The 15221-nt window shown below is 40.5% G+C and overlaps 2 protein-coding genes across 2 annotated transcripts; one reads left to right on the top strand and one right to left on the bottom strand.

Annotated features, from left to right (window-relative positions):
- The first annotated feature begins 5054 nt into the window (after positions 1–5054).
- lpar5b (lysophosphatidic acid receptor 5b) lies at positions 5055–6684 on the top strand. Its single transcript, XM_044201287.1, has one exon. It carries the CDS (start codon positions 5136–5138, stop codon positions 5985–5987), a length of 852 nt encoding a protein of 283 aa, XP_044057222.1. The 5' UTR covers positions 5055–5135; the 3' UTR covers positions 5988–6684.
- A 2050-nt stretch (positions 6685–8734) lies between these two features.
- On the bottom strand, positions 8735–14786 carry itm2ca (integral membrane protein 2Ca). Its single transcript, XM_044201285.1, has 6 exons — positions 14525–14786; positions 12736–12879; positions 12326–12514; positions 11512–11622; positions 10091–10241; positions 8735–9875 (listed from the first exon to the last, which is right to left on the bottom strand). Exons 1-6 carry the CDS (start codon positions 14615–14617, stop codon positions 9784–9786), a joined length of 780 nt encoding a protein of 259 aa, XP_044057220.1. The 5' UTR covers positions 14618–14786; the 3' UTR covers positions 8735–9783.
- Between the last annotated feature and the right edge of the window lie 435 nt (positions 14787–15221).

The raw sequence follows: 15221 nt of genomic DNA, 5'->3' as shown, positions 1-15221 counted from the left end.
AGCCAAGAGAGCCTACTATTGCTGTTTCACATAACTTTAGACTACACCAAATACATAATAAAAAGGTCTGTCCTAAGGCATTTATTAGTTTCTGACTCTGGGAAAGTGGGAAAAATTCCACAAAAGTACTGTATATCTGAACTCTCTTTTTAACCAAATCTAACACATTTAGGCTATTATATGTGATCTCCTTTTGATAACTAATGTAATAACTAATGTAATATTTTTTCACTTCCATTCACTGAGCCAACACATTAGCGGGTGCTGTTACACCAAAGGCAAAAAAATGCCTCTCGAAACCTACTGTATCCCACTTTTGGACAACAAGCTTGACTGAGTGATCCAAGACTAGATAATTTTTCACTGGACCAAACTGGGGCTCACCATCAACAGCGTAAGACAGAAACACTGTCATGCCAGGCTTGTATTGCGTACCATTTACCTTTACCCAAGCTGGCACAAAAGTCACTGTAAAAGGTGGGATATCTTTAAGACCACTTTGTACTTTGCCAAAACCATCCATTACAGCAAGCAAAGTGCTGTGACCTGGGCCAACTTCTGTTTCAGTTTTGAACACAGAACCAGAGAGGAGGGAGTAGCATAGCATCATCTGAAGTCGAAATGCTATGGTCGTGCAAATGTTTTTGAAGTTACAGGTGATGTGGAACAGAGAATGATGCTCGTCAGTGATGGCTGCCAAGTAAATTGTTGCTTCTGGTGTAAGAGATGGAGAGAAAATCAATTCCATGCATCTGAGAAGGGGGAGCAAAGGCTTCCAGTGCTTGTTTTCTTCAGGTATAAGGTCTCCAATCATACACGGCAACAACCTGAGGAGACACCATGTTTGTGCCGCAGACTGATGCATTGCTCCTTCAGGATTTTTAAGTTCATGCTTCCAAATCACAGATGGCTTGTTCTTCAGATCAGGAAAGCCATAATCAAAACTCATGATTCGGAAGTTGAGTTTTTCCTCAATCAGTGCATTGAGTATCAACTTAAATTCATATGGTTCCACCCCTTCCAACAAGTCATGCATGATGTCCGCAACTTTGTTGTGTGTCACATTGAAGTAGGACAGATTATTCAGAATACTATCTCTCTTGACACCCGTCTCTGACAGGTTAGCATGACAAACATCTGCAGCATGGTTGCTTCATTTCGCATCAGGTCTTCTTTTGTCTGTGCCCTTTTAGTGGTCTTGTGTGCCTTACACATGCGACAGACATAATTACTGGAGAAGCTCTCAGTGAATCCAAGAATGGCATTTAAGCCAAGATTGTCCCCACACAACTGAGAAGCCAAAAACCGCATTTCACCCTTGAAGTGAGGTGTGTTGAGGGACCTAAAGATCCTGAAGTTCCTCTATGACTGGGAACAGAACACTGTCAATTCCATATGTGTTGGCATTGTCAACTCCGGTGGCAGACTCTTGATTGTGAAGTAAAGGAACCCCAACTTGTGCACACGACCTTTGAATCAAGTGGCTTGACGGTTTCTCAGTCATCATTGTATGAAAGAAGTGGAACAGACACTTTGCTAGAGAAAAGAGGATGGTGTTTGCAATACTCACCATCATAGAACTCTAAAAGGACTTCATTTTCCCTTCCAGGTAAAGGTGGCATCCAGGGATCTCAAGCAGTTTAGTCAAGAGAGGTTTCAGCAGGACATGATAAAACACATCTTGAACTGCAACCTGTCAAACTGTCCCAGTAGTGGAGTCCCTTTTCTGCACATAGGAGCCTCCAGGCAAAGCCGCCTCTACAGGGTGACTGAAGTTGCCTGACTTAGCAAAATACTGCATCTGTTTGAAGTCTGATTCTAATCCTTTGAATGGACATGATGCTTCTTCAAAATCATGGACAAGTTCTTGGGCTCCTGGATCATCCTTGTGACCTAATTTTCCAAAGAGAGACAAAGTCTTCCTCTTAAGTGAACCGACAATGTCTGAAATTAAGCTTGATGTCTGCTGGACAACAAAGCTGACTGTACTGTGCTGATTTAGACTTAAGGGTTGCCAAAAACAGAGCTATTTGCTCCATTATGGTTTCTGGTTCCAACTCATCCCAGTAATCATCATCTTCATTATCTTGTGTTGGAGCCTCTAAAGGATCTGAAATTTCTGCATTCTGCATTTCTGGGAACTGAGAGGCCCTGCACAGAAGCTCTTGTAGCCCACTGGAATGCTGCTCAGTGCCAGAAGAAGATGTCTTCTGACAGACTGAATGTATCCAAAACTGCGCACGCAACCATCTTTGCAGCCTTGAAAGAATGTTGAAGCATTATTTATGCCATGCACTGCCCTCAAGTGAATAAACAGACCCTTCACATGACCGGGTATTACTTGTCTGCAGCAGAAGCATTTATATGCCATTATTAAACTACAGTTGTAGCATGAGAGTTCTTACGATACTCCATCCATGGTGAGAGACTTATTTATCCTACCATAGCCACATGGTTAGTGGCATTAAAAATACAGGCAAGGCAAGGTCTGAAACACAGAAATGTCTGGTGGAGAAAAAGACACGTACCTACTTCAGATAAAACCTACTACTGCATTTCATTCACAAGTTCCTTAAGATGTTTGTGGAATTTGACACGTTGTCCTATTTTGGGAATGAGGAAGGCGATGGCACAGTCATCCAATAGAAGGAAACTCTCCTCATCCACTTCCTGGTCTGAAATTCAAAAAAGTATGTAAAATATGTACTGTAATTTATCCTCTTAAATAATGACAACAGTTTACAGGAATGATTTGGCTGCTATGCAGGACACAAAAAGTATAGCGAGGAGTGTCTGAGGCGCTGTTTACCCTTGGCACCAACATGTGTCTTGGGTGATCCGATTACTAGTGGACTGCTCTAAGTACTGGTGTGAATGCACCCAAGACACATTGAGGACGCATTTATATCCGATCGCTCAGACCACATTGGTATGGGCCGCATATGGCCACATTCTTTTAGCAGTGTGTACGCGAATGTCTCCTGGGCCACATTGAAGGACCACCTACTCAACTAACATCCTCAAACCACAAAACTAACTGTGATGGAAGTGGAGAACGGTGATAGAAACAGAGGGCAGCATGATGCTGGACAGCATAAGGCAGGGCACAAGGCTCAAGACTAATGGTGTCCCGTTGTCCCAGGAACGATAGAAAATGTGTTTAGGACGAACAGAGATCTTCCCAAGGACGCCTCAGGGATGAAAGGGATTTACGTATGTGTCTATGTATGTATAAGTATCGCTTAGCAAATGACAAACTGAACCGAGTGCTGACTACAGCGGAGCACGTCTTCTCATGTCATTACTATAGTTACCATCACTGGCTGACTACTCACAAAAAACATGAAGATTCTGAAATGATCCCGCGGTACCGGTCAATCTATCCCCTCAGTCACAAAGGCCTTGCTGGCAGGACCTCACAAATATGTGGCGTTGGTTACAGTTCAATCACATCATTACATTGAAACAGTCTAACCAACTGCTTGCTACTAGCTAGCTAACTTTAGCCAGGCGCTACCCTGGCTGTGTGTGAGTATATTATTTTTTCCCTGATAATGCTACATTTTGAACAACAAATGCGTGTTGAAATCGGCAAGAGGAGAGCTAGTTAGCTGTTAGCAGCCGGTGGGCAGCAGATTCCTGAGGTGTGTTTACAGCTAACGGAGCTAAACAAAGGGTCCGGTGCACCGCTTAACGGCGAGGGACAGGAAAACTGTTTAAATGGAGTGTAATCTGTCAGCCAGCGGCAGCAACCACGTAATTGTCACCTGACAAAACAAACAACAATGTCAGCCTATAGGGTAAAGGCCATGGTAGCTTTACTAGTTGACAAATAATTGCCAGCCTGGACAGTAATGTTCACAATATGATTTTAAGTAAGCCTGCATGACATCATCAGTTCTGTCTTTTCAACCTCCCATGACTTGCTTGTATTTGTATGGGCCACGTGGTCGTGGTGGCATAAACGTTGCTGCTGTCACTAAATTGTGTCCTATTTAATTTTTTTATTCTGTTTATGACAGTTTACAGATAATTGATGCTTACAGAGCATCCTGTGGAAGATGGTTGTTGGTTACAACATGGTGCATTTTTAATCTTAGAGGCTTTTTACCTTTTTCACATAAGAGAGCATGCTCTGGATTATGTTCGTTTTGGACTTTCTTTTTTATTGTTTTGAGGGCATTTTCTTTTGCTTTTGCACACAACTGGCATTGTCTTCGATAATTTATACTATAGTATAAATAAGGGAGTATATAAAGGGAGTAAACAGCATTTACTGCTACTGTTTTGCTGTTAAAGCACAATGTAAACACAAATGTACCTCCACCGGTCTGTGGTGGGCTAAAATGGTTGTCAAAGATTCTACAATTTAAAATTAAAGGGTGGACTATACTTCATTTATGTTGTTTTATATTGAATTTCACTATGGCATGTTATTTGAAAAGTGTTTGACAATTATAAAACATGACAGAGCCAGACAATCAACAAGGTTGTGCAAATAATGGAAGCTGTTGGAGTTTATTTAACTGTAAAAAATAGTCATTTAGTCAGAGTCATTTCACTTTAGTCTGTCATGCAACATAGCAAATTTATTTCCCAGCATTTTATAAAATTGCCTTGAAAATGATGAGAAATGCTCCTATAACTTATTTCAAAAGGGCAAAAAAGCCCTTTTAATGACTTATGTCCTGAAGCTGTTTTTGAAGGATTTCTGCCTTAAGTACATACTCAAAACTAAAGACTTAGTTTATTGAGTTTAAGAATTTGCTTAAACACTCCATATGTTATCGTAAAATTGAACAAGTAATGAACTAATTAAATATAAATGTCAGTTATCGCTAAACTATCTGTCATTTAACTTATAAATATATGTTTATTTAGGTTGTAACAAGATGTTACATTTTAAAATTGCACAACACCAGTAAACTGGTTAATTCATTAACGTCACAGTTACAACAGTTTCTGAGTCAAGTCACGAGTTTCCTGCTACATTTTTAACCCTCCCAATCTGACATCTTCAATATCTAACCACACTTCACACAGATAAAGAGCAGAGGGAGGAATTAATGTATTGTGTGCTTGACTGCAATACTGAATAAAGCACACAGAAAGATTGCTTTTATCATCAGGTAGACATGAACAACACTGTGGAAGATGGACTTGAGCCAAAGCTGGTTTATGCTGTGTTCTTTGGCAGTATTATGGCATTGGGTCTGCCTCTCAATGCTGTGTCGCTGTGGATATTTTTACGCTGCCACAGCCTCAGATCCCCCACTGCCGTCTTCATGGTCAACCTGGCAATCTCAGACCTGCTACTCGTCATCTCCTTGCCCATGAGGGTCTACTTTTATGCCACAGGCACCTGGCCTCTGAGCGCTCAGACATGTAGGGCGGTCACAATGCTCTTTCGCAACAACATCCGTTCCAGCGCCATCTTCATCACCTTCATCAGCGTGGACCGGCTGCTGGCTGTGGTTTATCCTCTGAGGTCACGCCATCTTCGAACCTCTTCCAGCGCCTGGAAAGCTGCTGCGCTCGTTTGGCTGATTGTGTCGGTGGTGAACATTCCAGAGAGCATGGACTTTAAAAGATTTTTAAACAACCTCACTGAATCCTCCTGTTTTGAATTTAGTCAGCCGCGTAGATCCCCAATTGCTTTTTTTCAGCCTGTGCTGATGTTCATCTTGCTGGCAGTCAACATTGTGTGCACCGCTTTGGTGTCTTGGACTATACACAGACATCTAAATGAGTCTGCAAGGATCAACAACAAGGTGAATGTCATGCTGATTTTTGTCATGAGCTTGGTTGTGTTCACCATATGTTTCTTGCCTCTGTCTGTTGGTTTACTTATAATTTGGACACCTGCAATCACGCCTTTAATATGTCTTGCTACTTTAAACTGCTGCCTGGATCCACTGGTGTATTACTTTTCTCTGGATGCCTTCTGGAAGAAAAAAGAAGATACAGATATTGCAAGAGAACAGTAGACAAAAGATGTTATTTTCATGAGATGGCATCAGATTTCAGAATCAGAATCAGAAATACTTTATTGATCCCCAAGGGGAAACTCTTTCGCTACAGCTGCTCACTATCACGTCAATGCACACAGGAATAGAAGTACTAAAAGTTCCTATGTGACACTCTGATTTCCTTATTTTTTCAGCAGGGTGCCGGATGCTCATTTTGCTTCAAGTTTGACAGTGTGATGGATTTGATCAAAAAACCAACAATGATCATCTATTTAACAAAATGTTTGTAAAACTTAGAGATCCAGTAAGAGATAGGGAAAAGCTAGGCTTGTAATGTCACGCTTAATTCAGGAGAAATTCTGACTCTTTTATTTTGCGAAATACGCTTATTTGTTTTCTTGCTGAGAGTCAGATGAGAAAATGGATACCACTCTATGTCTTTACGTTAAATATGAAGCTACAGCCAGGAAGATGGTATGCTAATTTAGCACAAAGACTGGAAACCAGCGGACACAGCTAGATTTGTGTGTTTTCATGTTTTTCATGTTGGTTTTCTAGCAGTTGAGAAAGAAAGCGCACCAAAGGTTTTGGGTGAAAAACAGGACATAACTCATTTTAGCATCATCCTTTTCTCATTGTATCTTTTGATTGTTTTGTGTCATAACACTGTTTGACTCTCCTATGTGTTCTGAATGTTATAAATCATTTGATGTGACTCAGGCTTTTGTCTTCTTTGAGAGCGTCTCAGTCACGGAGCCAGCAGCTCTGGAGTCCTAAGCCTTGCCAGATGGAAGGCCATCGGTGTAAGCCAACAGCAGACTGTAAGGATCTAAATGACTTCATCTGCAGATTTGAAATGATCCAAAAGCAATCGCTGCAAATGCAATTAGCCATTGAGGAGTGGCAGTAGTCTGTACTGGATATCGTCTCTGACTGGCTTTATATTAACCTATAATTACACACTACCCTGTCAAATGAGGCCACTGATGGAACATGAGGTGAATTCTTGTTATCTGTGAGTGTCAATATCTAACCACATAGATGACAAGAGTGGAAATACACAAAAAATACCCCCTTGCTGTGGTGTAACAAATGGGTGTGATGCAAGAGCTAGATAAGGATGATGAAATTGCAAAACAAGTACAAATTAGTTACTTGATGCAACACTATTTCACAGAACAACAACAATAAAAGCTATAACCTACATCAGAACGAGCAAATAAATGAATAAAGGAATTGGAGGGAGACATGCTGTGTTGTCTAAATATGAGAAGAAGCTGTGAAAGTTTTGCTACTTTTTCATGGTTGAATAATTTGTTGTAGTGGCCCAAAAATGGACACACTGGAAAAGCTTCTGTGTGCTAGTAGCAAACACATGCATGTTTCACGTGATGACACCTGAACCAGCTCCATTCATTGATGATGATGACCGTGAGATGCAGTTAAAAGCTCAGAAAATAAGCAGGTAGAATTTTTAGTTAAGATCATTTTGTTATTTTATTTTGATCTGACAAACATCAGACTTGGATTGAAACGTTTGTTTGAATCAATTTTGTGGCTTGGAGTCAGTGTGCAGGTGTTGCTTTTTTTTTTACATTGAAATTATTTTTTACACATATTTGTTTTTCACACATTTGTGGTGCTCACAGGAATGAAATGTTTCAGCAGCAACATCCACAATTGGTGTCCCTATTACTCTGGATGGCAAATCAAGTTCCATTCACCTCCATTGTATACGGGTGGAGGCAGGATATCTCAAAACCTGGTTAAATTAAACCAAAGCCATCTGCATGGTACAATTTGAGGTAAGTCAGAAAATACTGTATAATGTTTTTTGTAATTTGGGTAAAAGGACATTTAATAAAATACTGGGTTATAAAACATATAGTTGACTATTTAATGGCAGAAAGAAGTGAGTTGTTTAATAATGGTTTTAAACACAGACAGAAACACTGTGTGAAAAGTTCATTCTTGACCAAAATAATCTAAATTCAAGGTCCACTTACAAACTTGTTCTGGAGCTTTCAACTGTATCTCAAGGTCTTCTTCAGTGGATATAGTTTTCTCAGTTGTCATGCCGACAGTGAAGTGATCAGTCATTGACAAGTTTGAAGAATGATGCCTTTCACATCTGACACACCCCTCCATTAATGACCTGTTATCACATTAACAAAGTTTCATAATTATGCCCATTCACTGACAAAGACATAATACAGTAGGTGGACCTCGAGTTAAGATTATTTTGTCAATTTTAAAGTTTTTTAATGCTTACGGTTTTATCATATCAAACTGACATAATAAAAAATAAAAAAACAAATATAGAAAATAAACAATTAGAGCATTTAAATATTTCTCTGTGATTAATATGCTCAAATGAACTAACTGATGCAGGAAACCTGAGGAACTGACATCGGCTGATGTTACAGTGTCCAGTTGGTGGCGCTGCAGGCTCTCAACATTAAGTTGCAACCATGAAAATATTTTTTTCTTCATATTTAAACATTTATATTAATAACAATAATAATAATACTTGAATAATCTCACATCTACTAAAACACATTTCTATTTATGGCAACTTGGTTTGCTGCTACAAAAAATATCAAAAAACAAGATCTGAAATTATATCGGCATGTTTTGTGAAGATTACAAGATTACAAATATGAATGTATATTGCTTTTAAACCATCCTGGCTTCAGCATAATGATGTTGCTGGGTCATTTAGACCAAGGGGTCTAAAAATAAATAAAGCATCAACAGATACCGAGTTATTTTCACTAATTTATTCACAGACAGATTTCATCAGCAGACAAAATATACAGGTCAAGTACAAGTTGGTTTTGTTTAACTAACATACCATATAATATGCTCCCTTTCTGCAGTATTTACTTTAGTCCAGTCTCTGACTCTGGACTAAGGCTTTAAACGTTTTACAAAACATTCTAACAGTGCTGTTTTTCTCTTATAGATAACACATGCAAGGGAAAACAAAGACATTATTTTAAAATGATTCACAAAAGGCATTGATGAAGAGGGCGACCCCCCCCCACAATAAAAGAGAAAAGCTGATGACAAATGAGAGCATCAAAAATAACTATGCGTCTTCACCAGTTTCAATTATGACACAGTATTATACAAAAAAGTGAATGCAGTCTAATGCCCAATGCAACCTTCTACTTTGTGATAATACTTTTTAAGAAGGAAATGAAAAGCAGAAAGCAGAGCATGGACGCAACAGGCAGGCAAGAGGATAATGTTGCAAGCAAGCAATTAGTCATAAGCAGTTACATGTTGTCATTACAGAGAACATGAGAAAAAAAGATTAGAATTGAAATCTATGGATAATGTTTGCTCAGGAAAGCAAGGCTTCATGCTTTGCACAGATGACTGGTAGTAGAACTAAGAGACACAAAATAACCTCCAGGGAAAGAGAAAAAAACAAAAGTACAATCACCTTGACAACACATGGAGACAGTCATCTCCCCCAACGACAGTAACCATTATACAAATCCCCAGAGGAAGAGGAGAGGTCTTGAAAGTATAATTCATAATTGTCTACAGGACTTTGCTACAAGGAAAATCCAGTGATAGAACCAACAGCTTGGTATTGCATCACACATCGGAAACGGAACAAAACAAAAAAGGGAGGCACTGAAATAAAAAAAAACAACTTCTTTTACAAAAGGACATCAAAGCAAAATCACAAGTAAAGTGCAACTCAGACATGATCGGATCCACAGGAGGATGCTACAGCGGCTGGGGTGGTGACTGAAGATGTGCCTTTGGGTTGGTGGGATGACACGCATGACGGTCATTTTTACGCTTCATCGCAGATAACCGTCTCCACCACAAATGTATTCTCAAAGTGACGGATGTGGTGGCAGTCCTTCGCCTCGCGCTTATTGATGCCTGAGAGGGAAACAGGGTGAGACACAGATAGGGGATCAGTGATGTGACTTTGTTCGGTGCATGATGAACTTCAGATAGCTTAAAAAACTGCTTAAAACAATAAAGCTCCTTCTATCCCTTAAACCAAAAAACAGACCGTACAATACGGCATCTATCAGATGACTAATGAGCTTTTTTAAATGTTTCCATCGATCCCTCCATTAACCCCAACTTACGTCTGTGGGTGACACGGCGGTTCAGGCGGTAAGTGTCCTTCCCGTTGCACAGGCGGTAGATGAAGGGTCCCAGCTGACGCATGTTGTGCACTTTGCCAGTCACCACCATCTCTTCATGGATGATGTAGGTCTGAGGCAAATATGTTCCCTTCTGCAAGAGACAGAGGTACAATAACAACAAGCTCACTGGGATATGTTTTCCACCAGAAACCCTACAGGGTCAAATAGTCCAAAAACAGACTACACTGGGTGTCTGCACGCAATAACTTGACAGCGCTGACCTTTGAGGGAATGGAGAGCAGGAGAGTCCAAAATGGAGGAAGCTATCATAACCTATTAGCCGTGTTGCCACATCCATTTGTTGGGTCTCTGTAAATAATATTATAAAGAGTACGGTCTAGACCTGCTCTATAGGAAAAGTGCAATGAGATAACTTCTGTTAAGAATTGGTGCTATATAAATAAATAAATCCACTTTTATTTAACCTCCTCTGTTGGAGTGTAAACTTCTCCACAAAAGATTTGTGTTGAAAGGAGTCAATGTTACAAATATGTAAATGTATTGTCTCGTAAGCGACCAAGCTAACAAGCAGGGCTGCCAAGTTTTCAATTTTGTTTGGAATGAGATTTGGTATCACTGAAGTTGGTGCATTTTATGAGTAGTCCTTCTGTGACATTACTCACCGCAGGGGTCGGGGTCATCACTGATTTTGTTCAGCCGCCAAATTCAAAATTTGTAAAATAATGTTATATTAGCTACTAGATTTCAGCATTGAGGTACAATAACATTTGAGAAGCTGGTGACTGAGATTACTATGAGTAGCATGCAGAGGAATAAATTACAATATAATAGATTTGTGGTGTCTTTTCGTGCTATTATCAGTTACAAATTTGTTTTTCACTGCATGAGAAAATGGACGTGTGGCGTGAGAGCGTGTGAAAAGGGTCAATTACGTGAGTCTCACGGTCAATGCGTGAGACTTGGCAGCTCTGCTAACAAACTTGCTAAGTGACAGCTAGCAAGCTAGCCCCTTTTTAATAACTCTGTATTTAATGAAATTCTGTCCAAGAACCAAAATGCTGTGAAAATAGAAAGAAGTTTAAAGAGCTCTTGTGGCTGACGAGTGTTAGCATCTTCCAGGCTTGCTAGCATGGTAGCTGTTAGTTCACTACGTCACAAAGCCCTTAAGCAGCACCTATTTTGCGAAGATGCTTGGATGAATTTCACTGTGCTGTGACCAGACCCTAACTCTTGAGACCAGATCTTAGTTTCTGTGGGGTTTTTTTTTGTTACATTTGACTGTACATTGGTAAAGTCAAATGTGAACATCTTAACCAGTTCATAGCATTGGGGGAACAGTGAAGACTAAAAGTAAACCAATTCCTTTCTAAGAATTCAAGAGAAAGTTGCAGTTGTGTTACCTTGACGTTGATAAGAAGCTCCCAAAGGTTGCGTGGAGGCATCACGATGGTGGTGTTGAGCTCAATAACGTAGCACTTGTCCAGAGCAATGTCATGGTAGGCAGTCAGTCCCTGGAAAATAAAGCAATTTATTAAAGACCAACTCTAAAGACCAGTGCTTAGATTCTTCTTGGCTAATTTTTCAATTCTTGTTATCTGTTTTAACAATAATTTTTAATAACTTTATCCATGTTAACGGTTGGGCTCTAGAGATGGCAATGTCAGCTGGATGGTCCGGCCACCATTTTGGCTGAAACTGAAAAACCTCAACAAATACTGAATTGATTGCCATTAAGATTTTGTACAGACTCCAACTGACTTTGGTGATGTCTTTTCATCTAGCACCATCATCAGGTCAAAGTTTCCATTTGTCCAATATTTAGGTTTATGACCAAATACCCGAAAAGCGATTGACATTCCTGACATTGTGCTAATTAGCAAATGTTAACATGTGACCATGTTAAACTAAGAAGGTGAACATACTAACTATTATACCTGCTTAACATCAGCATGTTGGCATTGTCATTGCAACGTCAGCATGCTAACATGCGTCAACATGCTAACATGCTGACGTTAGCATTAGGCTCAAAGCACTGCTGTGCCTAAGTATAGCCTCACAGATCCGTTAGCACGGCTGTAGACTGTGGTCTTGCTTTATATTTAATTTTACTTTTCATATTCCATTTCTTTTTCTGTAATTAGTTTGAAGTGTGCCATTAAAAGAAGTACTGTTATGAGTATATGTGTGTATATGTGTGTGTGTGTTTGTCCTCACTCTGTGGAAGTCATGGATTATATCAGCAGGGTCACTGCCTCCAAAGTGAGGCACGGGCACAGTGATCTTCTCATAGTTGTCAGCCAAGTAGATGCCGACATTTTCCTCCAGCTCCTGACGCCCACGCAGCGGGGCATACACAGAGTCTTCATAAAGCACCCTGCAGTGGAACAGGTTCTCCTCTGGGATCTATACACACACACACACACACACACACACACACACACAAATCAGCATCGAGATCAACACACCAGCTGGAACACAAGTCTGTAGCAAGAATATCCTTCTTATACAGGAGTGACTTGAATAAAAAAAAACTATGGGTATAATTGAATTTATGAATACAGAATTTGATGCAAATACCAATATGAGACACATACAGCACACAGTATAGTGTAATCAGGTCTTACATGAGGTATAAAGTAGTAGCGGTAGACATAAATGGAGGCAAGGACCAGACCGGCCATGAAGACAACCAGGCCAAACGTCAGGCAGCACAGGCCATTGAGAGGAGACTTTTTGGGCCGGAGTGGCAGGACCAGCTCCTCCTCATCCTGGAAAACACGGTGCACATATTAATACTGCAATTGGGCACAAAAAAGCATTTCCAGGCAGCTTCAATCCAACTTTCAGCTTACTCATCTTCCCCCGTGATGAGCAGCTGAAAATGACCCGAATTAACTAACTGCTAAAATAGAAGCTCATACAAATGCCGATGCCGCATTTCAATCAGGAATTAGTAGCACTGAGCCCAGCCAGAGGAAGGGACTTGAATGAGATGGTGAATAATCTTCCCAGACGCCTCCAGTCTCGCAGCCCATCTGCCAGTGCCACGCGCCCAACCTGTGTTGGCAGGGTGGCACTACACACAGATAGTAGCCACTCACTGTCCGCCTCCATTTACAAAAACAGTGACTAACGGAGAAGTGGCTCAGTGCTTACTGTAGCTGTAGTGCCGAGTGGATGTGGCAGGTAAAATTATCTTCTGAAAAAGTGGCTCTGTAAAGGAACAACAATGGCTGCTATTCTTAGCTGCAGCTATGAAAGAAAAAATGATTGTGTGCATGGGAAATGGCTGTTGTAAGAAACTTCAAAGAAAAAAAAGATGACAATACTGTTTGAACACGTTCCATCCTTTTAAAAATGAGATGACACAAAAAGCTGTGCCTTTGATTCACAATGTCTGCAGACTATGCTGTATATTTTTGCTCCTAATATTAGGACAGTGTCTGTATGTGCATATTTTCATGTTACAACATTCAGTTCAGTATACTGTTCTTTGTGAAACAGAGGGTGCATAAGGACAAGGCGACAACTGTGTATGTGAGGACACACACTTCTGTGAGACTCAGTTTTCACTTTGTGTTCTTCCACCCCACTGAGAGAGAGAGAGAGAGAGACTCTTTCACACCAGCTGAGAGTGTGACACGCCATGAGGCCTGTCTGTCTCCTGTTCAGTGCATTTGGATGAACAAATTTCAAAGTCACACAGCCACTCCAGCTCTGTACTTTTGTAATATTCACTTTATATGCATGCCTGATGTCCTATCTATATTCCATTATGGTTTATATCATCTTTGGGGCTCAGTCATGTATCTTTGATAAAGGTTGAAGCGATGCTGGGATGCTGCTACGGCAAAGTTGAGGACTGCACTGCTCTGCCTCCTTTCGAGCTGTGAAAAATAATCTTCCATGCGCTGCAAGCCACAGCAACCCATCTGCCATTTTGTCAGCGAAAGCTCATGCATTTCTTGCATTCTACCTTTTTTAAGCTGGGGAGTTGTTTATTTAAATCTGCATTTGAAGGGCAAAATCGTCAGAGGCCTTGCTACATAAAGCAAAACCCAACACAAAGCCTTTACATAATTGTTAAATTGCTTTATGCTTGTAATCCTCTATACAGTCCTAAACAAAGAGCATGCATTTGCACATTATAATAACTTGCTTCAAGCCTGCAATACGCATACTGGCGCAGGGGAAACCTTCACAGCAATGACATGTAATGTTTCCAACCAAATGGCGAAAGATGCTGTCAAAAATCCCTGCTGTTCATGGCTGTGCAGGTGCAGGCTGCCCTGCAGACCAACCAGGCAGGGGAGCCTGATCACAGCAGGCATCGCATTACATAAGTATCATAGTAAGACGACAATGACAAGCATTATTAATAAGAGAAGTAACAATAAGCGACGTGTTACTCACCATCGGATGAGGAATTAGAATTTCTGTCTTGTCGCCATCATTCTCCTTCTCCACTTTCTGTCCCGCGACAGACTGGAAACTGATCTTCACCATGGCTCGGTGTCACTGTTTGTCTGTCTGTCTGTCGGCTGCAGGTGCCTTCGCTCTTCGTCTGTGTTAACTATAGCTGGCCACCTTTCTGAAACAAATCCCCTCGCCTCGTCGACGAACTGTCCTCTACTCACCGCTGGGGTGCTTCTCTGTCTGTTTTTGTCTTTATCTACCGGAAGTGTGCGTTTTTTTTAGTTTTTTTTTAAATATCAGCCTTTAAAGGACCAGTCCGCTGCTTTCTGTTTACTGAAGCTCTGTAAAGGGGACGAACTCCATTCAAAAAACACACTACAGTATTGTATCAGCTCATGAGCCTTTACAACACTGGTTATTTATGTGACATTGGCCAATTAACAACCAGTTCTAGCCTAATGAAACAACTTAATCTTCCTCCACTAATATAACAACAAAACTATTTAAACACAGCTTGTTATTGTGTGATGAAATTAAGGCTATAATTGATATTTTTATAACAGCAATGTATCAAATGACATTGTGACATGTAAACAGAGAATTATCAGCTGCCGCAACTTCACTGTTTTGGTTCACTCTCATTGCTCTCATAATGTTTTTGCAGCAGCCAGGTACCATCAAATTACTTGCCCAC

The sequence above is a fragment of the Siniperca chuatsi genome, linkage group LG7, assembly GCF_020085105.1.
Source record: "Siniperca chuatsi isolate FFG_IHB_CAS linkage group LG7, ASM2008510v1, whole genome shotgun sequence".
Lineage (NCBI taxonomy): Eukaryota > Metazoa > Chordata > Actinopteri > Centrarchiformes > Sinipercidae > Siniperca > Siniperca chuatsi.
Note: the sequence above shows the minus strand (reverse complement) of the source record. Positions and strands in the feature narration are given on the sequence as shown.